Source organism: Acanthaster planci, linkage group LG20, assembly GCF_054643075.1.
Source record: "Acanthaster planci isolate LZ-2023a linkage group LG20, COTS_SCS, whole genome shotgun sequence".
NCBI classification, from domain to species: domain Eukaryota; kingdom Metazoa; phylum Echinodermata; class Asteroidea; order Valvatida; family Acanthasteridae; genus Acanthaster; species Acanthaster planci.
This window is the reverse complement of record NC_141796.1, coordinates 1,378,230-1,404,056: the sequence shown is the minus strand read 5'-3', so window position 1 is coordinate 1,404,056 and position 25,827 is coordinate 1,378,230. Positions and strand designations below refer to the sequence as shown.

The 25,827-nt window shown below is 40.3% G+C and overlaps 2 protein-coding genes across 3 annotated transcripts; one reads left to right on the top strand and one right to left on the bottom strand.

The window, feature by feature from the left end:
- Window positions 1-282: 282 nt before the first annotated feature.
- LOC110990878 (uncharacterized) lies at window positions 283-11,310 on the top strand. Its single transcript, XM_022255962.2, has 13 exons — window positions 283-938; window positions 1,528-1,836; window positions 6,232-6,579; window positions 7,259-7,419; window positions 7,877-8,423; window positions 8,594-8,704; window positions 8,822-8,988; window positions 9,191-9,304; window positions 9,681-9,751; window positions 9,930-9,970; window positions 10,200-10,296; window positions 10,821-10,926; window positions 11,170-11,310. The coding sequence occupies exons 1-13, from the start codon at window positions 854-856 to the stop codon at window positions 11,239-11,241; spliced, it is 2,229 nt and encodes a 742-aa protein (XP_022111654.2). The 5' UTR covers window positions 283-853; the 3' UTR covers window positions 11,242-11,310.
- On the bottom strand, window positions 11,305-24,102 carry LOC110975520 (uncharacterized). Of its 2 annotated transcripts, none has more exons than XM_087130286.1 (8): window positions 23,946-24,102; window positions 22,893-22,991; window positions 21,219-21,563; window positions 20,372-20,713; window positions 19,943-20,275; window positions 19,246-19,608; window positions 18,805-18,960; window positions 11,305-18,277 (listed from the first exon to the last, which is right to left on the bottom strand). In XM_087130286.1, the coding sequence occupies exons 1-8, from the start codon at window positions 23,950-23,952 to the stop codon at window positions 14,874-14,876; spliced, it is 5,049 nt and encodes a 1,682-aa protein (XP_086986412.1). In that variant the 5' UTR covers window positions 23,953-24,102; the 3' UTR covers window positions 11,305-14,873. The 2 variants fall into 2 exon arrangements, with proteins under 2 accessions (XP_086986412.1, XP_086986413.1); XM_087130287.1 differs by having other exon boundaries at window positions 21,291-21,563.
- Window positions 24,103-25,827: the final 1,725 nt, after the last annotated feature.

Here is a 25,827-nt window from a genome sequence, read left to right as displayed (position 1 = left end):
CATGTTCTGCATGACGGCTTTATCATTGAACTTTATTCCGTAGAATGACGGTGTACACCAGAACAATATTTAGCTCACTGTCCACACCTATGCGCATGACCTCGCTTGCAACCGCTGTTGAAATGCGCCCTGTAAGTGTGAAGGAGCATCAAAATCACACTTGTGGGGTCGAGTATTACTCAACAAAATGGGTGCAGACTCGTTCATTGGTGTTAAGTAGGCATGGGTTACTAAAACAGAATGTCGTAAAGGTCGCTCAAACAAATGCAAATGACGTTTTACACTGTAATTTTGAATTTCTTGGAGAGGTGGTGTTTTTACAAATTCAAGTTCATGGGGTACATGCAGTGCTGAAAACGTATTAACACATCCTGGGAGATGCTACTCGTAAAGTAAATGTTACCAACGTAAATGAATAATTCACTTTAAAAATATTACAATGGTTCCTTATATTGTCATGAACTTTTTTCAGAGGTAAAGATAATTAATCCAAGGACTGATCAAAGCACCATGCAGTCCAGGCCGCGACAGCATTCATGTGTACACAACGTCATAAGTGAGAAACATTTCTGATGCCGTCTTGCTTATTTACGCACTTTCAGCTTGGATCCGTACAAGAAGTTCCTGGCTCAGATATGATTACTTCTTGCTCACAAACGGTGCTTCCGGAAACTTGTACCGAAGTGTTTTCAAAAGTTTTCAATATTTTTTTAATGCGGGAAGTGAAACCAGGAAATTTACTCACTTTTTTTTTTTGGCCATGACCTGCACAATTTTCATATGACAAAATCGATATGAGTAAATGCAATATTGGAAATAGATAATTCCAACAGCAGGCTGACTAGCAGCCATAATGCCAGTTTCGAACTTGTTTGAAGGAGACATGAGGATCTTCAGCATTTTTGCTTTGACTGCGCTGGCTTTGCCGTTAGTGAGAGGTAAGACTGGAAATAACATTCCCTTGATGTATTAGATGAGCAACACAATTTTTGCACATGTAGAAATATATTTCAGCGCGAAAATATTGACTATTGCGAGCATTAGTATGTCAGCGGGTTGCCACCAATCACTGGTAGAATAAAACACAGTTTAATAAACGATTTCCTGACAGAGTAAAAACATGTATTAAAGCCAGTTCATACCTCAGGCAAATGCCAAAGTGAAGTGAATTTAACGTCAAGAAAAAATTGCAGCGAAATTTCGCTAGAGTTGAATGTTCAGTTGTAATGTATTCGCAACGCAAATATTATATGCAATGTCACAAATTCGCGTTGTATTTTTTTGTTACAACTGTTAGAGATGTTAACTACAGGCACTGGTGTTTGTAGTTCGATTAAACAGAAAGGTACATTAAAAAAAATAATAAATCTCTTGTAATGCTTAGGAATTTGTTTTCGCCATGCGGGTAGGCCAATGTGCGCAAAAAAGCAGCAACCCATATTATATGTTTGGCTGGCCACTAAGCTCGATTATCACAGAGTTGGGTTTTTGCATAGCTTCCTAATAGTGAAGTATTTTTTTCTGAAGGTGAGGTGAACAGCTGTGATGCAACCATTGGGATCACGCAAGGTCCGGATATCTTTGCCCGCATCGGTGACAATGTGACCCTAACCTGTGAGGTAGTGGGTAACGAGGAATTGAGTGGTACAAGAATACGATGGCAGCACGCGGGGAAGAATTTGATAGGCGGGAGCTCCTGCCTTTACAATCACAGTTCTGTACCTTCTACTTGCAATCATACCGTCATTGATGTCGACTTGTTGTCCAAAGGCCTTTATACTTGCCACGTAGTAGTAAAAGGAGTCGATTGTTCCAGCAGTGCTTATCTATTAACAAGTGAGTTATAACCGTGAACATGCTTCTACATACAAACATACATTAATTTAAACCAATAATGTTGCTTCCTTTGTGTTATGTGCAAACTTTAAGCAAGCACCAATTATTGAGTCGCTAGTTTTCACCATGGGCGTAAATCCCTGGGGAACGGGAGAAAATATATACCCCCACGCTTTAGGTGGGGAATGGGTGATTGAATCACCCCCACACTGCTTCACCCACCCTTTTTGTTATGAGCTAAAAAAAAGTTGAACGGATTTTGAAGAAATTTCAGGATTTCCCAAAGGGTAGACTCTTTGCAATATTACTAAAAAGGGAAAGCAATTTTATAAGTCATAAATACATGTGTACCATTTTGATGTAAGATTCTGCATGAATTTGATACACATCACAGATGTACATCTTTATCATGAGCATTGCCCCCTTTATAGTGACCCGGCAGGTCAACCCCCCACCTTTCTCCCCCCCCTATATTTCCAACACAGATTTACGACACTAGTTTTATCCCTTCTAACGCTATTTCCAAATCACAAAACGCCCACTGAATCTGTTATTATGCAACGCATAAAATGGAAACTATTTTGGCTCTTGAATTCAGTTATTCCTATTCCTATGGTGCGTGTCTCTGACCCATCGACCGGTGCGCTCCTCGATGACCCCAGATATGGTCCGGTGGTTGTGCAGTCGGGTACCACACGTCTCTTTGAATGCTTTATTCAGGAGGCTAGACCTGATATCTATAACATTACGTGGAACATCGCAAATTGGACAGAAATGGGCACCGCTTTATAGTTTTAGAACCCTCGCCATACTTAACTGCCTGCCTTTTATCATGCTGCTGCTCTTTACAATCGCTGCTGCCCTGGATCGCTATTAATTTTACATATTACTCTAGACATAAGGCATTCACAGAAGTTTCACATTAATACTGGCACTTAAAGTTTAACCTCCCTTGATCCTCGAGAATGATACTCTTCGTCAAAAACGGAAAACCTGAAGATTGTGACACACAATAATATCAACAAACGTCTACAATTATACAATACACCATGGTAAAGATTTATAAAGACAGACGTGAAACAATGGCATTTGCTTGGCCAAATAATCATATTGCAGGTTTATTGTAAGTAAAAAGAAATTGGTGATCATTTTGAACAATATTATGAACCTATAGCTCTTTCAAAAATTAAATTCAATAGTTCGTATATATAGATTAACTTGAAATCTTGGCTTTCAATGAGCAAGCTTCCCCTTAGGCCTAAGGCCTAGTTGCCAGCAGTATTCAGGGAAATGATAATTTTTCAACATATATTTTTCATCTAAAAGCTAGCCAGATGGTGGGACTCTCATTTCATGAAATTGTACACGGATTTCCGAAACTGGCCAAAGTGGCAGATAGTGAAAGGGGTGTAAGAAGCCCACCCACACGGGGTCTGGGTTCCATTTGTGAAACATAAATAATTGCACTTCGGAGAACATATCAACAACGACAATTCTAACCACCAATAATTTATTAAATAAATAAATTAATTAACTAAAACCCCAAAACTGAAAGTAACAATGAATGAAAAAGATCTGATATGCACCATTTTGCACGACTGGAGTAGGTGGCCATGTCACAATGTAGCTTTGGTGTTGTTTTTCATGGACGTCTATAAGCAGGCTCCGCGTATCACGTCTATCGAGCAGTGGACGTCGGCGTTTCTAGTTTTTGCATCTGTGTATTTGTTGCGACATCCTACCCACGCTCGTTCGTTACTGAAGTACGCAGACACTATTCGACCTGCGGCATTTCGACAAGTGGGGTATGGTTGGCGCAAGTACGACATCCAGTTTCGGCTGCGACAGGTGTGTGTGCCGTCGCGCTCTTGGGCAACTATTGATGCAGAACCCTGGCTGATGCTGCTTGGTGGGCGCGTTTCGCACCAGCAACATGTTCGTCCGTACCAGCAACGCGAGCGTGCCCCATCCACTGCCGCCAAGCCCTGGTCCGATTTCGGTCCTGGTCGGCGCCCAGTCGCAGGAGTTGTAACGACTTCAACTGCGGTCAATGCAATCGCCCCATGTGTTGCTTCGCGTATCGCTGCTCCACCTGCAACGCATTAGGCTACCCTGCAACCCGTTGTCAGGGAAACTCACAGTCTCGGCAGCTGGCACCAACCCCGGTAAAACTAAGTAGTATGCTCCCTTTTTGCACGTTTACCCTAATACTCTGGACTCCCACATTTTGAAAGAAGGTTTTTTCATGGTTTCGGGGTAGGCTATTCAGGTCCCAGGGTTAGTACCTCTGCTCGTAATTCGGAATTTGCTCGCAAACATCCCATCATTCTGCAGTCTAAAATTGATCGTGAACTTGCTTTGTTTAGTTTGTCAGCGATTTGGAGTACCAATTGCGGAAGAAAAAAGCGAAAGTCCAGCCACAAGCCTCACTTTCCTGTGTTTAGCGATCGATCGGTTGCTCGACAGATTCAAATCCCGACTGATAAGCAAACTGCTTTAAAAAATACGATTGTTAGTGTGCTCGATCAGAAGAAAATCACGCTGCGCAACCTTCAGTCCCTGCTAGGTCGTCTCAATTTTGTTTGTAAGGCGGTAAGAACTGGTAGGGCCTTTCTCCGTCGTTTGCATGATCTAGCTAGGGGGATCTCCAAACCTCATAACATTCTCGTTTGCATCACTTCAGGTGCACGAGCAGACTTGCTGGCGTGGCAGCAGTTTTTGTCACGTTTCAGCGGAACGATAATGTTTCCGGATTCGGTATGGTACAATAGTGACCAATTGCACATGTACACTGATGCTTCTGCTGAAATTGGCTTTGGGGATTACTTTGCTGGGCACTGGTGTCAAGGGAAGTGGCCCGAGCATGTAAAAAGTCAGTCCCTTTCTATTGCCTGCTTGGAGTTAGTACCTATTGTGCTAGCGGTCAAGCAGTGGGCTGTCCAGTTGCATAATAAGCGCATGATATTTTGGTGTGACACTCAGGCTGTAGTTGGTGTCATCAACAGACAAACGTCTAAATGTCACTTAATGATGCGTTTGGTGCGACGCCTCGTGGTGACATGTCTCACATCTAATATCCAGTTTCGATCTAAGCATGTTCCAGGCCTGGATAATGGCATTCCTGGTGCTCTTTCACGTTTTCAGATGACCAGATTGCGTCATCTCGCACCCGCTACAGACCGCGATATGACCCACTTGTCCGCCAACGTGTGGATTGTCTTCAGTTAGAGGTCAAGTGTCTTTTGCAGGACGCAGTGCCCCCCCGCACGAACTTATCTCATCACTATGGTTTGGCATCTTTTTCAATGGTTTAGTCACAGCCATGGTTTCAATGCCGAGCACTTCCCCTCCCTGCTTCAGATAGTTCGATTTATTGCATTTTTGTCGGTATCTGGTTATGCCCCTACAGCAATTACCTCTTACATATCGGAGGTTTCCTCCAATTTGCACTTAATGAGTTATCTTAATTTAACTAAGCATTTTCTAGTCAAATGTTTACTGGAGGGATGTCGTAGGCGTAGTAGTCGTCGCGACAGACGACTGCGTAAGAGTCAGTCTGTCAACTATTTCCATGGAAATAGTTAGTTATACGTACGGACATTTCTCCTCAGAAGCAACGACCTCGTTTGTACTGAAAACAGGAGCCACTGACGTGTGTAGGCCAACATGTTGAAACAAAATCATCTAAACATGTACTCGAAGAGAAACCGAAAAATATCTTTCTTTCTAAATATGGGTTAAAACCAAAAGAGCTGTGGTAGAAACCAAACTATCAAACCGAATGTCTGTATGCAGATGGTCACGCAATATACTTGTATAAAATTAAAGCTGGATCAATGAAGTAATGTATTGTTTTTACGCCTTTTGAAGTTTTGATGCACTTTGTATTTTTGTGACTGCATAATATCTTACAGAACCATTATATTTCCTGCCGTTTTAATCTGTAGAGCGTATTAAAGTTTATTGTTTCTTTGAATTTATTAATGTAATGTGCTCTATAGAAATAAATTAATATATTATTTCAATAATTATGTGAATTGACAAAGATAGCAGGGGGCAAGGAAATCGATGAAGGACATCTGCCCCGTGATAAACTACGTGAGACGTGGCCGCATAATGCCGCTTTATTACTACTGCATATCAAATAAAAATACAACCATATTTAAATTAGTGGGACAAATGTCCGTGTTGAGACTTAGAAAACCAACCGTAAGGTGATAGTTCTGCACTTTTGCCGCCCATACAAGTAGCAGGCTAATGGAGTGGTCTGAAGGAATACTGAAAATTGCAATGCGTTATGTCCATTGCAGATTGAAATATGCATACTGTCGGATATCTGGTGGTGTTTTTGACATGAATTCAGGATCATTTTCTACACCTTTATTTTCATGTCAGCTCCAAAGCCCCTCTTGGCTCTGTTGGACATCTCAACTGGAGATCTAGTGAGGGAAAAATCCCATCGACTTTGTGTCCCACCAGGAGCTAAGCGAAGCTTTGAGTGTACTCTCCGTGTCATGCGGCCAGACCGGTGGACACTCACATGGCTACTTAGTGATTCTGAGGAAGTTGTGAGTTCCTTGGAAGTGGCAGGTGAGACCACAGGCCGCCTGGTGAACGCTACCAGCAGATTCACCGTGACTAACCCTGCAGACAGTAGCCTTATGAAAAGCCTACAATGCCAAGCTACCAGTACCCATGGAGAGTCAATAAAATCGGTTACTGCATATCTTCAGTCTTGCTCAGGTTTGAACGTTGTATTCCTTTATTAAAGTAATGTTGAAGCTTACGCAGTATTATGAGACGAATGTTTTCTGTGTACAATCGTAGTTTGGGAATATTCAGTTGAAATCAGTCAAAACGTATAGATTTGCTCTTATTAGTTGTGGAAACAACCTCCCCCACCGGAGGTTTATTTGGATACACTCGGCAAGATATGGGACGGAGGGGTACTCCCCATGTTTCCAGTCCCAATACACATCTCCTAGAAGTTTGCAAAAGAATTCGCGATAGGTGGAGGTGCTCTACGTCCCATAGCTTGCTTCATTTGTATACATTTGGAAATGTCCACCTGTTTTAGAACTGTTTATGCATGACGTGAACCTCGAAGAAAGCATCCAGAAAGGCAGGACTTACGTTTGACAAAAACAATAAAACGCCTCGAATTGTTTGTACGTGTCAGCTGATATTTTGGGTAGATTGCTGAATGGAACATTCCCACGGCCTTGCCAACCAACGTGCGCCGATTAAAAAGGAGGAAATGTAACCAAACAAAAGCAAAACCCTAGTTTGTTTGGCCTAAATTAACATTTACAGTTTCTGGTAGGAGTGCATGTACCGGTAGTAAGTGATAGAAAGTAGTAGTGACGAATTTCCCGTGCACGTGTTTCATAATCATTCAGAAGAATATTTTGATATTTTAAAGGTGAGAGAGTGGGCGTACCGATTGCCGTGGTTGCCGTCGTCAGTGTCCTGAGCACTCTGATGGTCGTCGTGATAGGGAACGTCGTGGTCAGGGTGAGAAGGAAACGAAAGACAGCACAGATCGGTAAAAGGGCAAAAAATAATCAGCCAACTGTTGATATGGTGAGCTCTGGATTGTTCGCTCAGATTCTTCATACAGTAAAAATGAAGTTATATAACTACAGGTTACTACCTGGTTTTGGAGTTTTGGAGTGCATTTGTCATTCTGAAACTGAAAGTTACTAGTACAAGGGAGAGTTACTTGTTTGGTTAAGGATTTTTTGAAAAGTATATGTACATAAAACAAATGCCATTGTTTCTCCAACTGTTTGGTTATTATAGGCCTACTTGATAATTTTTACAATTTATCATTCTTATTCAGAATTGACATTGTTGGACAAAATCACAGCTTTGGGACAGGTTGGGCCTCTGGTATTCATAAACTCTCACATATGTAAACAAACCGTACGTCTCTCATAAATTTGGTAAATATAGAATATTGAGATACACAAATTTTCGCTGAAATAGAAAGAAAAACTGATTCAAAGAAACTTTCTTGCAATGTTTGTGTGTTTTTAAGCATGTGACTTCGTACGATGACCCTGGAGTGACTGGTCCATTCGAGAACAGAATTTCACAGCAAGCTGCACGCAAGTACGAGGACAGAATTTTGACACACGTGGAACAAAAATATGAGGACCGAATTAGCCCGCAGGTTACACGCAAATACGAGGACAAAATTTCACCGCAAGTCGATGAGCTTAAGTATAATGACAACGTGCTACTGCGCCAGAACACACCAAGGAACTCCGAAGCCAGTTTAGTGACTTCGCATAAATACGAAGAGAGAATTTTACCTCAAGCTGTACACAAGTACGAGGACAAAATTTGTTCTCATGTTAATAAGCGCAATTATGATGATGACAACGCTCTACCGTACGAGGAACCACGAGTGATCTTCAGGGAGGAGGACAATCTACCCTCATGGGCGGAGGGATGGAAGATTCCATGGAGCGACCTCACCGTTGATGATCGAATACTCGGCAGAGGAAACTTTGGTGAGGTGCGATCAGGCGCTGTAAGAATTGATGGAGTGATGATCACGTCGGCATTCAAGATGCTCAAAGGTAACGAACTACTCATACTAACACTTCTGTGTTGTTTCTTTGCGCCCTGATCAGATAAACGCCCCCAAGACTGTGCGCCTCGTTAAAATGCAGTGGCTGTACACTAACATATCTAGCTATCTAGCAGTGCCAAATCTCATTTTAGTTTCATGCATTCTTCTCCTTTAAAGCTCACGCATCAGCCAGTGAGAGGGAGGACTTTCTCGAGGAACTCCGAACAATGACCTCTATTGGCCACCATCCGAATGTCGTCTCGCTTTTGGGCGCGTGCCGGCGGCAAGGTAGGGAAGGAATGTTAACTTCAATTGCGATAGGAAATTCCAGTATTATAAAGATTTTCGCACTCCAATATTTTCACAAATACCGAAAGCTTATTCAAAGCTTTTTTTCATCATTAGAAGTTTTGTACGTTGCCTTGGAGTACCTTCCCCGTGGTGATCTGCGCAGCTACCTAAGAACAGCCCGATCACAGTCCGACTCTGATGAGGATGCCTTGTCTCCAGAACGGCTAGTCAACTTTGCTCTTAATGTTGCCAAGGGAATGGAACACCTGGCCAAAACAGGGGTATATCAGTGTATTTAAATTTGCATCTTATGGTTTTAAGGTGGTTTGATGATCGTAGTGATCTTTCGAATCATCATTGCTCTTTATACCATAGTTGAGAAATATTTTAAACGAGATCCATTGTTTCAAGGAACATAAAAAATACTTCCCTTCAATTATTGCCCTCTAAGCAATGTTGTTTATTGTGTTCGACAAACCATAGGTGATCCACCGAGATTTGGCTGCCAGAAATATCCTTCTAGGCAAAGGGCTGATTGCTAAGGTCTCTGACTTTGGACTGTCCAGAGGAGAGGATATCTACGTCCAAACATCAACGGTAATTTGGCTATTAACAATAACTAAGACACTTCCATTTAGAATCTCGTTTTCTTATGCAATTTTGAACCTTGCTCACAATTGGGCAATACTAAATTGAAAGCAAGATTACCTTACTTATTTTAGCACTTAAGAATAAAAATAAAACAAGTGAAACAAGCATTTACATGTAGATATAATAAACAGTTTCACTTCTTTAAGGGCACAAATGGAATTATTTTTGATAAAGTTTTAAGCCTCATTTAAACAAAATGAATGAAGGGCGTAGAATGGAATTCCTCCGTGAATTAGGTCTATTGGCCCTTTAGTAAGACCCAGTTTTATCACTAAGCTGTAGTAGACTGCTATATTTGTATTGAATTAATTCCATTTTATAGAGACGAGTTCCTGTGCGTTGGTCGGCCATCGAGTCACTCAGATACAAGAAATACACCATCAAGAGTGACGTGTAAGTTTAAGGAACAAGTTTATTTGCCTTTACTATGCTTGACTCTCGAAGAAACCGGATGACTGAAAGGGACAGCGTGAGCACATTGCCAGTATTCTTTGCAAGTATAATCAGTTTTAGAGTTTCTTTTTAATGTCTCACTCTCAATCCCTCTGTGATTAATATTTGTCATCATCAGGTGGTCGTTTGGGATTGTTCTGTGGGAAATAGCCACACTAGGTAAGAAACATATCTTCGCTTACTACATACATTTTTTAATATGATACTATAATTTTCCTTTAGTTTTTCCCAATACTTAACTGGAACTGCATACTGAACAAATGTGGTAGCTTTCTGGAACCATTTCCTTGGCAAATTCTGTCGACATCTCATGTTGAACATGAAACAGTGACTTTTCTGTTGTGGCACGGATTTAAATTTTTGTTGTTTTTAATTCAAATTTCTCTAGGGGGAACCCCGTATCCAAACATTCGTAGCGAGTTGCTACCCGAGAAGCTGAAGAGGGGATATCGTATGCCAAAACCGGAGAACTGTGACGAGAAAAGGTAAGATTTGGATTTAGCTTGATTGGCTTCTGTGAACAAGTTTAATGTATATTCACGTCAAGTCCTAGTCACTTTCTGTTGATTGACTGACAACCCATTGGCTGTTTAATTTTAATGGCTTCTAGACCTGAAGGGATTGGTTACGTATTACATCACCCGATCATCATCGATTGATTTAAATTTCTTTCAGACATTATAACATTATTAATACGGTTACCAAGCAAATATAGCAAAAATTGCTAAAATATTTTGCACAGCACTAATTCAGTCAAAAGGTCCAAACGCCAAATCAGGCCCTGCACGCATCAATTAAACAAGGATGAAGCCTTCACTGTTATAGAATTTGATTATCATGTCTGTGGTTTGGCTGAGCTGAAGAGAGGTTGTTGAATTGATGATCTATACAAGCCAGTAATCAGTTTTCAGTTCAGTTCATTTCTTTGTTCTTGTTTCTTACTCCTTGAAGACGATCTGAGCGAAAGACCAATCTTCAGTAACTTCTTTTTCTAATTTTTAATTCCTAGTTACACCCTCATGCGCAAATGCTGGGAGGAGGATCCAAAAAACCGACCGACCTTCACTAACCTGGTCTCCATCCTAAATGAAATGAATGACAGCAAAATTAAGCATGTAAGATAAGAAATAGCACCAGTCGTTTTAGAGATTAGTCTTGAATCGCCGCAAAACAAACTGTACTTGGAAGTGACAGACATTGCGGATAACTAGCTTGATTTTAGTAGCCTTGAACCCTCCAAGTTTCAAAAGCTTTCAAATTGTGGACTTAAAAGTGAAAGTAGCAATCAAGTTGCGCACGCATAATTTGTATAAACAAAAGGCTCCTATTTCTTTGCTTTCTTTTTATTTCTCTTTCAGACCTATTTGTCCTTTGACCGATTGAATTACGAGAACTTGAGTGTAATCCAACCCCAGTTTGATGACAACTGAGAGAGCAACATCAACAAATTCCTCATCAATATCAATCAAATAATAAGGATATTCCACAAAGGATTATTTATGATAAGCGTAATTTCACATTTATTATACTATGCTAGGATAGTTGATGTGTAATACACAGAAAAGTACATTGCTGTATTATTGTTTTGGTATTTTAATACCCCAGAAGGCGAGGCAACGGATTTGAACAGATTTAACTGGTTTTATCCTTTGAGTATCAGAAACATTTAATGTCCACCAAACGTTCCCAGTGGATGGCCGGTATTCTTATGTTATTAACACGGTAACAGTGCCCACCGCGACTCATACATCAAAAACATGTTTATTTGAGACTAAGAAGATAAATCTAATGGGAACAGATACCCGTTAGCTATTTCATAAAGCAGTAACAAAAAGGATGCATACAGTAAGACATTCAAATTAAATGTGCTAAGTGTATATAAGATTATAGTCCACACGGACATAAAAGGGTCCAAAATGAAACGGTGGAACGCAACGTCCAACTTGACTGTCACAACAAAACATTCCAAAAGTATCATTCTAAATTTGTGTTGTGTGCCCTTTTCATAACAAATTATAGTTCGCTTTGATAAGTTTTACAATACCAACCTCAATCTACTGTGATTAAATCTTGCTTAATTCTGTAAAATGTTAACAACAAAGTTAACGTGCTATAGACAAATAATTAATTATAATGAAATAAAAGAATCAGAAAAATATATATAGGCCTATAATTTTGTACAGAAAATTGCTCCGTATGTGTAGAGTACAAGCTTTGTATACATACATACATGTATGAACTTTCCTATTGGCCCTATAGCCAGGGCTCACAGCCAACTGGATCAAAGTGTGATGTCATCAGTACAGAGGTCTGTTGAAAAAACTCAATAATTTACACTTGTAATGACATCCAATAAGGATTAACTGTTTTCTTGTTCTTGTTTTGCTATGCTTTTTAATACACTACTCATCATTCGGTGGTGAAGCGCTGAGGTTTACATCTCAAATTGAATTTTAAAGATTAAGCCAAAGGATAACAGCAATCCTTCAGGTAGAGAACGAAAAAATCTAGTCTTTAACTGCATTCTTGTGACATGAATAGTCAGACATATTACAACAAAACTTAAACTGTGAAATTATTTAACAGAAGAGAAAATGGGCTTGAAAAATCTGAAATCTTCCCATATTATTATGCAGAATACAGAAACACTCCTGGATAAAATGATTTTAATATGAGAATATGATTTATGATATGATACTGTAAAGTACAAATTACATTAAAAGTTTGCTCCAAAACCATTATAGCCATGACAGAAATAAAATGCAAAATAAAAACCAAGTAGATGAATTAATTCTCACTTCAGTTGAACTCGTTTTTATATATACACATAGGCCTATTTGCACGTTTACATTTAAAGTTTCCTCTTTTCAAATATTCAAATCAGCTAACAAACCTCGGTTTAATTTATGTACAGCCAAACAACTCCGTTTTTCTACTTATATATATGAGAGGAGGTGATCAGAATCAATTGCTATTTGAAAATAAAATGCAGTTCATTTAATCTCTGGTTTAATCCTAACCGCTTTACACATCCAAATCTTTCATGAAATTTGCCCCAGGACTGTATAAATTCAGGACATTCAGTAGACACGTGCACGATAGAACAGTGGCATAATGACACTTGTCTTTGATATTGAAACTTTAACTATAACATGCAACATCTTTTACAACTTTTTACAAGTTTTATACAACCCATTTTTTTTCTGTCAATCTTGTATATTAGCTTGGCATGCAAGAAAATGGTGATGTAATCACCACCAGAGCATTTTTTGTTCAATGGACTGAATAAAATGCAGTTTATTTGGCTCCTCCTATTGAAATATGTATGACACTCCTTTTAAATCCACTTTGATCCAAACATTTATTACAGTTCACATGGAACCATGCATTTTTAATTTCTTATTGAAAGTAGAAGAATCCACACATGTCTTTGATCAGCTCCAATTTTGATAATACATGCGATTCAGTTTTTCACAAGATTAATATCCTTCCTTAATAGATTTCTTTTTATTGTCATTACAGGAACCGAGGCAATCCACAAATGTTTAACTATGTACAGGCTTAAACAGAACGTTCATGACATTTACAATAATTGTTACTTTTGACGAGGGAAGTGAAAAACAAATGCTAATCAATTACAGATCATTTCACCTTATTCTTAAAAGCCGATGGAGTTTAAAATCGACGGATTTTCTAAAACTGACGCCATGTGTTCAAGCAAAGTAGGCTACAATTTGAAACGTATTTCGATGACGAATATTAACAAGCTCGTAAGTAGCTTCACGTGTATAAATGCAGAGTCAAGCAAAGCTGTAGGATTATGCAGTAAGTGCAAATGAAATAAGCAGACTTTAATCAGTATCATTTGGTATTTGGTGTATTTTCTACAGCAAGAGAGACCCTTTGCATTTTTGACGATGTTGGTTTACAGCTTGTTCAAAAAATATCCTCAATCCGGTTTTCATTGCCTTCTGTGATTCCTTTTTGTTGGCTTGTATGTTATTGCTCTTAATATTATATCGGAGATGCCATTGCGGACACAGAGGCACAACCCCATCCAGCGATTGGTACTTTTAATCCCAATCCGGACATAACTTGTCTAGGTGCAAGATTTATTTCTGTTCGGTGCCCCTGCCCAATAAACCCTCGGTTCTCCCCTCTTGGTTTCACCAAGGTTAAGTCGTTAACCGGTACTTTCACTGAAACTCTATATTTTTTCGCATGAAAGTACTTCCAAATGACAAAAAATGTAAACTTTTATGTGCATACAATTCCTTATTGATACAGTATTTCCTGAAATCTCTCTTCTGAAATTGTCTATGCCTCGGTTTGTCATATGAGGAACTCGTTTCTCAGAAATTTTTAAAGGAACAATGCAATGAATATTTCTCAGAACCATTGTTTGTGGATGTTTGACTCTTCTTTCATACAGTTTTTATGAAATTGCTTGTAGTGGTTTTACAGATAAGTGAATTGTAAATGGATGAAATATTCTTGGATTGTACATTTTGAATAATGGAACTTCTTGAATGTCTCTTTAAAAAATGCACAAACTGACTACGATTTTAAGTCGCCTTAGTGTGATGTAAATCAGGGAGGACGCTCTTGAGTCCGCCCGTTTTCACGTTCAATTTTAGAATCCCAACATTGCTTCTTCGATAACATTCCAAAGAAACGCTTTCTCACTCACTTATTTCAATAAACGTTAACAACATAAATTGCCAGAGAAAATGGAAATCTTCGATAGCGCTGCAGAGAAATCGAGCAACGTACACTATCCTATGCAACATTTTAAGGTTCAGCGCCTTGGATTCCATCACGGTTTTGGTAATGAATGTGTTAGTTCATATTAGCTCACAAAAACAAGAAGGCTCAAAATACAGATAAAAGTAGCAAAGCAAAACTGAACTTACAGTTAATTGAAACTCAAGGATCAATTTCAAGGATTTTAGTGATGTAGTTTATTCCATGGCCCTTTTCACGTTTTGTGCAGCATGATCCTTTGGCGTATAATTTAAAGTAAAAATAAGTCAATGCAAAGAATGATGTAGACACTGCGTCGTCATTTTAACACGGAGCCTACCACTGCCCCCGCTGCGGCTCCAATAATTTTTCCTGGTTTTCCGAACACTTTACCAACAACTTTGGCCCCAACTAAAGCTCCCTTTCCTGATCCCTTGATGTCCGCAGTGCTTGGAATATTCTTAACAACCTGCCCAATATTTCCTCCGATGTCAGTGTTTTGAAGAATACCATGCTTCTTTTTTCTTTTCGCCTTGGGGAGTTTTAACGAAGCCAACTTTAATTTCAGTTTCTCAATGTTATCAATGTCAACGCTTTCCAGGTGAGTCACATACTCCTGATTTTCCAAGTTCTGTTTTGTCTCTAGGACTACACTGTCTGACAGTATGTATCCTGGGGAAGAGACTGAGATGTGAATTGATTCAATATCTCGAAGATATTTCACGCTGTTGGAAAAGAATTCCACAAATGTTTCTGCATGGGAGGCGTGTAGCAGATACAGCGTCTTCAGTCTTTCCCACGCCGGTCCCCCACCTATCTCCATTTTTTTCTTGACGTTGTTGAACCCTTCAATGGAGACCTTGTATAAAGAAAGTCTCAAGTCCTTCAACTGCTTGGAAGCATGGAGTGAGTCGGTTAGTGCTTCGAAGGCACAGTCGTCAAAAAGCTTATTCAGACGAAGATCAAATGTCTGCAACTTCGGGAGTCTGCCCAGATTCCTTGCCAGGAAACAGATATTTTCTGAACTCAGAATCGTTCCAACAAGAACGAGACTTTCTAGCATCGTCACATCTGGCAAGCAGCGAACCAAATCCTTTACTGCGTTAGATGAGTGACATTCACCAAACTGTGATTCAGCTAGCTCCTGTAGACCCATAGACTGCACGGTTTGAAGGACACTGATATCTGACTGGTGAGAAGGAAACACAGGCATATCCTGGCTGCTGGATTCTACCTTTTCTCGTAATCTCTTCAGGGTATCGCGTTTGTAATAATTGACAAGTGGTTCCAAATGGGCTTCTTCTGATTTGTAGCTTTTACTTTGGGTTTTTTCCTCTTCAGGTGTCATTCTGGTCACAGGGTCGTCAGCTTCCTTGGTGGAATCTGGTTGTTCTAAGTTGTGTTTCAGTTCTTCTTGTGATGATGGCTTAATAATCACCTCGGGGATACTGGCAGGTGGGATTCTTCCTTCCTGTTCGGTTCCTGCTACTGTATGCTGTGGATTTGCAAAGGTGACAATTTGGTCTGCTTCTTTATTCGGTTCTCCTGCTTCAATCTGCGATGTCTTCCCATCTTTTCCAGTTGCCATACCTAAAATTTCTCGAAATCCTGGCCATTCAGTACGAACGATGCGAAACAATTCAATCGTTTTCACATTTAGGGCAGAACCATCTCCGGTGTTCTGTGCATGTTTGAGAAGGTACGTTAGAAGCCTAATTTTGCGTCTAGAAATTCCAAGTAAACGGACTGTGCCCAACGGGAAAAGCTCATTCAGCATTTTGTTCATAGATCCCAAGAGTTTACAATCAAAGTGTAGCTGCATACATAACTCCTGGCATTTTTGGACAAGGTGCACGTCTTCTAGGAGGCTTGACTTTTTTCGTCCTGTATTCACAATTTTGACAAGTTGTTCAAACACAGCAGATCGATCACCAGGCTTGCCCTCCCGACAGGCAAAGTTAATGAAACTAGAAATCTTGTCGAGACTGTCTTCCATTCCAGTAACACGTGAAACGTCTTCCAACCATTTGCCTACGCCTTCAGTCGAGTGAGCCATGTACACACCAACGCAGAAGTGTTCAAGTATCTCAAGGATGAAGTGCACTTTTCTGTCACATTTAATGAGTGGTATCTCCGGCTCATTCAGAACGCGCTGTTTCCTACTGAGGAATGATCGAATTTTGCTCGATTTTGACACCTGTTTCGGATACTCTGAGTCTGAATCCACCTTCATGGCATTCATGTCAAAGTTCCAGTTCCTATCTTCTACATGACACAGCATGCCCATTTCGATTGCAGCTTCCAGAACGCTATTTCCCTGGTCAGTGTTGAGGAAATCCGACTCTGATAATGCCAACGGACCTTCATAGTGTTCAGCGATCTTAGATTGAACCACCTTGCCAAGTTCTGTTACTATGTGAAGCTGCCTTTTTGTCAGAGTTTCAAGACGAGATCCAATGCCAATGGAAGCTTCCTCGTCCTCTTTTCTTCCCATTGACTCGTTGTTTTTCACTGACTTGTCACCATTTGTTACTTTACCCCTTTCAAATAGGCATTTCACCAATTCGTAGAAAATATCACTCATGGTATTCGCAGAGTGAAAGGCGCCCCCGTTCGTCCACACACATAATTGACAAAGAGCCGCTAAATTACCCGGTAGACAAACAACCTCAGGTGGTAAAATACCCTCCTCTAAATACTTCCCAAGATTATAATTAGGTGAAATTCTGTCCTTTTCCGTGCTTATTGCTTTTGGCATATCTTTTGAAACTGTGCTTGAGCTTTCAATAATTGATCCACTGTGTATTGCGCTTGTAGTCCTTGTTGGAGTTTCACCCTGCCTTTTTTTGTAAGACTCATCAGGGGAAAGTTGAAGCGTTGGGGAGATTTCAGCCTTTTCCTCCCCTGTTATTTCATGCAGAGAGTCTAACGAAGTGCTTGGATGTGAGTCATCGATATCGATAGTTGTGTCTCTTTGTTTTGTGTTTCTGTTATTCGATTTATCACGTATGATATGAATAATGTTTTCAACGTACTTACAAACATTGTCTGGTGCAAAGCCAGAGATTGTGATAGAGCGCATGTTATATTGTTTGCACGCATCTTGAGCAATTTTTGCATTTCTTGTGGTCATGATCAAGTGACATTCAAGAAGACCTTGGTCTTCCAATATCGTCATTACAGTTGCTATATCCTGCTTGCCATTGCAACCATCAACTAATATGGCAACGACACTGGGATTGTTTGAACAGTACTCATTAATGAACGTTGCCAATGTGACGGGGTGTGAAGGTAGCATGTGTTGAACAACTGCTTGGCCAAGATTTCTGGTTTGAGTTAAGAGCCCGGCTGGTAGCAGAAAGACTAACTTTTTCTCAGCCAGCAATGTATCCTTTCTGCCCAAAGACCAATCGTAAATCACTCTACCCAAGATGGTAGTTTTACCACAGCCTGATTTACCACTAATAAGAACATGCCTATTGGCCAGTTCTGAGATCCCATCATCGAGTAGTTGTGATTCTGAGAGTAACTTACATCTTACACAACCATCTGCAAACGGCACGTTGACGAACATCTCTGTGGGGATGTACACCTTATCCATCGGGGCTTTGTCTCCGTCAGTCTGAGCAGTGCGGGGTGTAATGGGAACTCGGCCAAATGTCTTCTTCACAAAAGTTTTAATTCTTTCAGCAATCTTTGACACATCGTAATGTCTCACGGGCTCTGCAGTGAAAAAAGTAATTTCAAATCACTGAGATCCTTATGGTTTAATTAACTCTGAGTACATTACGAGGGTTACCTTTTTCTACTAAGATGATGGAACTGCATTTTATGATAATTTCCAGGATTAGCCCAAGGGCTTTGAGGAGGTACTCACTAGGCCCATTGATTTTCTAATTCCGCCTTTTACAATAATGCTGTAAAGAAGAGGTACTTGCTTTGTGACATAGTTAAGTCCGGTTGATTTCAAAAGTTTTCAAATATCAAATAATTTGGAGACTCTGGTGTCAAAGAACAGTCCAAATATCTTAACCAACTGCCTAATTAAAAGCAATATCGCGTTATCGATACTTTCTTTACAGACTTTATTTTCGAAGTATATTTAAACAAAATGAGCTAGTTTCACATACGATGAGTACTGAATTTTTATTTCTACCCTTTAATGTGTTCAATATTGAAGAAGGGAAGAAAAACCGATCTATTCTTGATAAGCAATCTAAACGTAAGATTTTGAAATGGTACTGCCTCACCTTGCTTCGCCCTTTTGTACTTTGCAGACTGTTTCCATCGTTTCCGGACTACCAGCACGAAAATCAACAGAGCATGAGCAATGACGAACACACAAACTCCAATAACGACTGGGATAATGTAGGGTGACCCAGGATTCCTGTCAGAAACTTCAGTGTCTGAAAAAGATCATTAGAAATACGCGTATTGTTGTATCATATCGGAGAAATTTGAAGTCTGGGTCTACTTTTTTGGTTCCTGCGTTTAATCACCCTTCATTACTATCAATATCATGTTAGCTAATTTTCTGGATAGTACAATTATGATTTCCAAGGTCACCTCAAGAAATAGATTTTTTGAAACGTCACTATGCCAGTAAATGGGACATCTTAGCCAGTATTTCCTTCCCCGCCATTTTATTGGGGGTCTGATCTTCAGTGATCGTAATCACATTTTAAGCATACCTTTAATCCTCGAATCCACATATGCTCTGATAACCCCCTCTTTATATTGGAAGACATGACACCAGTATCTGACGTCACCATCTTGAGAGCAATTATTCAGAATGAGGGACCCCTCAGAGGTAATGCCGAGGCAGCCTTTGTCTTTCAAATCAGACAGTGTCTTGGTGCCATCTGGTAGACTCAGCTGGCCAATGACAGCAGTGTTCTCCTCCGTGGGTTTTCCGTACGACCAGATAATAAGGGCTTCGGTTGTCCAGGAGATTTTGAAATCGGCAGGGCACGTTAGTGTCAGTTTTCTGTCGGATTCAAAGTACACGGCTTCACCAGCAGTAGCTCTCCCGCCATCGAGTGGAAATCTGTCTCCTAAAATTGAGAGAATAACTCAATGAATACATTGTGGAGACTTGAAATAATGTAGCACCCTACTGATGGTCAAGACATTCTTTCGGGAAGTGTTTTGGGGTATGTAAACTCCATTTATCTCATCATCTCCTAGAAGGGCCTTTTAGTTCATCTGTTAACGTAAAGCAACTGTATTTCAGTCACATGAAACACTAATTCGCGCTTCTGAACGTCTATGTGTACTTTCTATTGTCTTTTTTCAGGAAAGTCTGGACGACAAAATAGATACAGTAACGAAGTGTAGTTATAGAACTGTCCAAAATTTGAAACCACCAAAGAGCCCTAAAGCACTAACCTGTCACACGAACTTGGATTTCCTCCACCTTGTTGGAATTTGCAAAGATGCACTTGTACCTCCCAGCATGAGAATCTTCGGCTAAGGCGATATCGAGACCGAAATCACTGGCCAGTGTGTAACCTGTGACCACTTCCACCCGATTGGTCGACAAGGTGTAATTGAGGATAGGCTGGTATGTGGTGTCAATCTTCAGCCACTGAACTGCACAGGTTGCTGTGCCCGGTGTCCAGTTCGTGCAAGGGAGAACCTGCCGTCGTCCTTTTTGCAGGTAGAATGCCTTTTCGGAAGCCTCTAGAGCATCATCAGTAGGACGTCTCACATCTGCAGCAACTGTAAGTTTTAAGAACTCAGGATATAACGTTATGTATCACTTTGGTAAATCGTATTGATTTACACCTATAATTTTTGTAGCCTAATAAGCGTTACCTGTTTTCTCAACATCAGTGTAGCAATTTTTTAGAGTCTCATTTGACTGGAATACATGACACCAGAATCGCTGGTTATCATGTACATCATTCAGGGAGTTGACTGTAAGTGAAGCGTCGCTACCAATGCTGTAATCGGCGCCATGTTGAATCTGCAGGGTGGCGCCATCAGAGAAACGTGCACCAATGATCTCTGTATCTGTAGTGATGCCCTCTCCCATTGACCAGTACACTACAGATGATGCGTTGGGATGTGACGCGCACTGACACGGTAGCGTCTGTCTGCGTCCTTGCAAGAAACTGGTGGTAGATGATTCTCCACTGCTAGGTGGGAAGGTGTCACCTGAAACACACGAAACCCCCAAAATGTTAGTAGTACAAGACGTTTTATTTTCCTTTCTCAATTCAAGTTTCTTCTCCTAAACTGCACCAGTTGCACTGAACCCCATCAAGAAGATTATGTCACACAAATTGCAAATATGGTCCAAAATTTAGTGTGCAATTCCCAGATCCCAAAAGTGGACGTGGAACCCAAACTTTGAAGGTCCATAACTTGAAAACCGTTTGAGCTAGGAGGCTCACTAAACTTGGGATTTTTTCATTTGACATCATATGGCACCAACAGAATAAAAATCAGGCAAATTGAAGAGGTGTCACTGAGGAGAGTGTGTGACTTGACATGGAATGAAAAAGTAAGTACAGTAATTTTAATGAAAAGTGGGTTTCGATTTCACTCTCCTTTACCTACTTCCCACTTTTTCACGGAAATAAATTAAAATTTGATTCTCCCCTTAGCTAGTGAAATTTACTGTTTTGAAAATAGTATTGTGGATATTTAAAAGTCTCACCAACAACAAGAAGATCTACCTCCTCATCTCTGTGTCTCGTCTCTGCAGGTACGACATGGCAAATATACCGACCTTCGTCACCTGGTTCAACGCCTTTGATGAGCAGGCTGACATCGGGCCCCAAATCATATCTGTCGCTATCGGCGTAGTTATTGTTAGGATTGTGGAAATCACGGCCAATGAGACTGACTGTCGTCGGATGTTCAGCATTCGGTCTTTTCTGCCATACCACATTATCCAGTTTTTCTCCAGGACGGAATGTTGGACAGGCAATGGTGTACCAAATGCCCTGCTGTAGGTAAGCGCGGTTGTTGAACCATCCAAATGCACGTTGTGTTATGTTTTCTATATGTACAAGACAACAACAGGTTATAAATAGTGGCGAACACCCCCCCCCAGCCAGTGAATTTTCCGCGCAAAATTCAATGAACACCCCAACCGGCGACAGTTTTGACAAAAATAATTCAGACGAACCATTTTCTGAAAATAACTTTTCCCAGTGCAGTGACATGAACTACGAGCGTAAGGTTGGTCTAGCGCCCTCTCTTGACTATTTACTTAGGAAAATGCTCGAAGCGGCATTCGATTAGACGTAATGTGATGAAAGCTGAACATATCTATTTTGTTCACCGTCCCATTCCTTATATCATAGATTTCATGGGGTGGATTTTGGGAGACATTTTCACCTTTTATTTGTGGCTTTATAATCACAATTTCATTTAGCGTTTTCGGGCTTACCGGTACATGTAACAGTGTGGTTTACATGAGTTGCATTGTAAAGTTGCTTTTGGTATTGTACTTCTGGTAGTTAGTCATTATTCTTTCCTTATCAAGAGCCTCACTTATACTTATTGGTTCTCTGATAGACATCATGTACTATGCTCCATGACAGTTGGTTGTGACTGCAAAGTAGAGTTTTCACTACTTCAATTGGAGTTATTTCTTGAAATCAGTGGCTTATCCCTCAAAGAGCTGTTTTTTTGGCCTTGTCACAGTCAGGGGGGGAATCTGTCCTTCCCTCAGAACTCAGCCATACGATGATGTATTTTAATGAAATTTAGCAATCATACAGAGGCATACATACTAATCATCTGTGTGAAATTAATAAAGTTTTTGAATAATTATGACTCATTTATTATTCATCATACCATTTTTATCTTCTTTCGATTGTTCGACGATTTTGTTGCATTTTTCACATCAAAGATGCTGCATGGATTGTATATTGAGCGGAAACGAAACCAGAGATGCTATGAGCTGTATACAGTAATATGCAAAGCAAGAGACTTCCTGACAAGGGGAAACCACTCTGCCCTTTGTACGATGTACTTCTGTGTACAAAGTCAATGGTAAATTTCACATCATACTTCACCCTGCCTCATAAAATTCTTCACTGAGAGAGAACGCCACGTCCAATTTTCAAAAATTTGGGGTCAAAATGAGGCTAATGCATTGGAAAAGATTTCATCAAGTAACAGCATGCAGAAATTAATCCCGGAGATGCTATCAGCAAAAATCAACATGGGGCAGATTCTGTCCCCCCCCCAGGCTCTTTGAGGGTTAAGTGCTGAAGATGAGACGCAGATACATCCTCGTAATAAACAAGTGAACTGTAGAAGCTAAACCTTGAGTATTCCTGCTTGGAGTTACTTTATGTAATTGTTAACCAGTTCTTACCGGAGTCTGGTGGGCATACGTTGGTCTGCGCCGTTAACAATCCAAATGATATGAAGAGAAACACTGATGTGCATTCGAGTCGTAAGCAGACCATGTTGCCTGCATTATGGAAAATACTTTCATAAGTCACAGTAACTAAAGTAAAGACATTCCAGAATACTCTCACAGCATCTCTTACAACCAATATTATGATCCAATTTCTTAATGGTCTCAGTTACTGCTTTACATATTCCAAACTTTAGCCTTTTGCATTCAAAATCATTGCATGTTTAATCTCATTGGGCTCCCGGTTTCATATTCCAAGATGTATTCGCCGATATCAATCTTTCGGACTTTTTTACGTGATTTCTATTCGTCTTCCACATACCGATTTAAAACAGGTTCGACAGTTAATACGTAATTACCATCTTACATTATACGGGGAAATCCTTGTGGAGGCTTAACAGAGGGCACGCAACATAAATTTGAGTTGAAGACCTCACATACACCAAATTCACAAAAGATTAAATTGAAACTCAGTGTATATGCTCGGACGGTCTAAACTTAAAAGAAAACTCCCAGAAGTGTAGGTGATGTGCGTGAACAGAAAATGTATCTTCAAAATAGTGCTAACGTGGTAATCTTTTCATTTCTGACCGCCTGATCAACGAAGTTCTGAATACGAAAGGTCAGGAACTAATCCACACAGCGCAGTCACTTTAACCAGCTAGATTTGCTTGTACGTTTGTCTCCACTCTGAGTTACACATGCCGAGCTAGCCTATGATATAGGCCTGTTTTAGCACAAAACCGACACGTGAACAAAAAACTGAGTGACATTTCAGATGGCGCTACCGAATTGCTTGCCACTCTCACAACTTCAAATATCAAATAAAAATGGTCGTGGCCCTTCAACACTTCAGTGTAATTTACAGTGGAAGATAGTACATTTATATTGTATATTTTTTGAAGTCCGTGCAACAATATTGTAGTCCAACTGTCATGTTGATAACACTATTTAGTTTTATCACTGAATGTGTGTAACAGTATGTTAAAAACTATGTTAAAAACTTACGTTTCATCACACGATAGCAGTCATGCAACAAGCAGTTATGGCAACTCCAGTCATGGCGTAGAGGAAACTCAGTGCATTTCTGGGAATTCCAATTTAGAGCAATGGTGCTGTACTTTCCCTTTAAAGGTACACAACATTCCACCCTGAATTATTTGCCCTTTAGGATAATAAAATATGCTTGCTCAGAAATAGTGGAAATATATCAAATTATACACTTTGTTATCCCTCATGCATGTTGCATGAGGGTTGAGGATGGGGATCACAAGGCGTGGCATACTATAGTATCACGAGGGAGACCGAAAACTTCGGACCTTGTAACCAAAATGGCTGTTCATTATGTGTTAAATTGTCCATGAGCACAGACGCACAACTGGTTCCAACAATTAATGTATTCAACCATGCATGCATGTGTCTTTCGAGTTCAAAATTCGTACAATCAGTCGGTCCGTTAACGTGCCCACAACGAACGGTTTATGTGATTGGAGAAAAATATGTTCAGCAAGCATTTAACAACCGTGGTGCAAATACACGCAACGAACCTGCGCCGAGAGAATACCCATTATGTGGGGGTTATCCTGTCACTGAAGGTGTCTCCAACGGACTCTTTTTATTGAACTATCCACAAAATATGCTATTATATTGGTTCCTTTTTCACTCTGATCTTCGAAACAGCCAATGTAAGCTGGGAGGCTAGTGCGGTGTGCACCTTTAAACGAGCCTCCGAATCACGTGACATACTAGTGCATAGGTCGTAGTTCGTCAACATATCTATCTGTGATGCACACGTATTACTTCAGTGGCATTATACCTGCATACTACTCTACTCGTTCTGCACCATGTTCTGCATGACAGCTTTATCATTGAACTTTATTCCGCAGAATGACGGTGTACACCAGAACAATATTTCGCTCACTGTTCACGCTGCACGTATATGCATGAAATCGATCACACCAGAAGAATATTTAGCTCACTGTTCACACTACACGTATATGCATGAAATCGATCACTGTCTTTGGACCGCGGCCAAAGACATGGTGCAAAACTACATCTCATGATTATGTTGGCTGGCCCGGTGTTTTATCCAACCAGCTGAAGAAATGTTGGGGAGAAAGTAGGTTTTCTATAGCAACTTCAGGCAACTTTACAATGAGGTGACTAGCTTTTAAAGTAGAAATTTTCTGTGGAAAAAGGATTTATTTCAAGAAAGAGATAGATGGGGAGGGGGTGCAGTTGTCCTTGGCTGAAGAACCTTTAACATATATGTGACCCGGTACATCGACTTTAGCAATAAGTGGAAAGCTTTGACTTTTGTGATATGAACATGGTCAGAGAGAGTTTCACAAGCTTTCAAATGGAACACATCACAAGTGTGTTGTAACCTTTTATACATACACTTCCAAAATGCACAGAAACCGCCACATCATTTTTTTTCCAGCATTTGCGCACATCTCCACATTACTCGGACATTACACAAAATGGCCTCCGGCCGCGACTTACTCCTGATGACGATGTACCGGGTTACATATGCATTAAATCACATCTAGTTAAGTTCCATTTCATGAATCACAATGCTCCTGTTTGGAACTTTTAAGTTTTTACAAATTTAACGTTTCACTTTGTGTACACTAAAGCGCCATCACGACATTAAGTCAATTGTGTTATATGCCTTTAGCGTATTCCTCGTCTCAGCGACGTTTGTCCACATCCGTTTTCTTGAATACCTTCCCTCAATTCTCCAAAACAGCAAGTAATTTTAGGCTACGAAAACTGACGCATCAACAACCGTCCTTCAACTTATACTGCCCACTTTCACAACATGATCACGCATGCGCAATATATCCGTTACTGATTTCTGTGTTATCCTTTGCAGTTCGGATACCAG

Bases quoted from the DNA above. Each gene is read 5' to 3' on its own strand.
- LOC110975520 (XM_087130286.1), bottom strand. The intron at 21,564-22,892 runs GTAAGAACTGGT...TTGTACATATAG, and splicing joins CGTATGCCCACCAGACTCCG to AAAACATAACACAACGTGCA. The intron at 18,961-19,245 runs GTATGCTTAAAA...GATCTTTTTCAG, and splicing joins TGTGGATTCGAGGATTAAAG to ACACTGAAGTTTCTGACAGG.
- LOC110990878 (XM_022255962.2), top strand. From the start codon at position 854: ATGCCAGTTTCGAACTTGTTTGAAGGAGACATGAGGATCTTCAGCATT. The intron at 10,297-10,820 runs GTAAGATTTGGA...TTTAATTCCTAG, and splicing joins GAGAACTGTGACGAGAAAAG to TTACACCCTCATGCGCAAAT. The intron at 10,927-11,169 runs GTAAGATAAGAA...TTTCTCTTTCAG, and splicing joins ATGACAGCAAAATTAAGCAT to ACCTATTTGTCCTTTGACCG.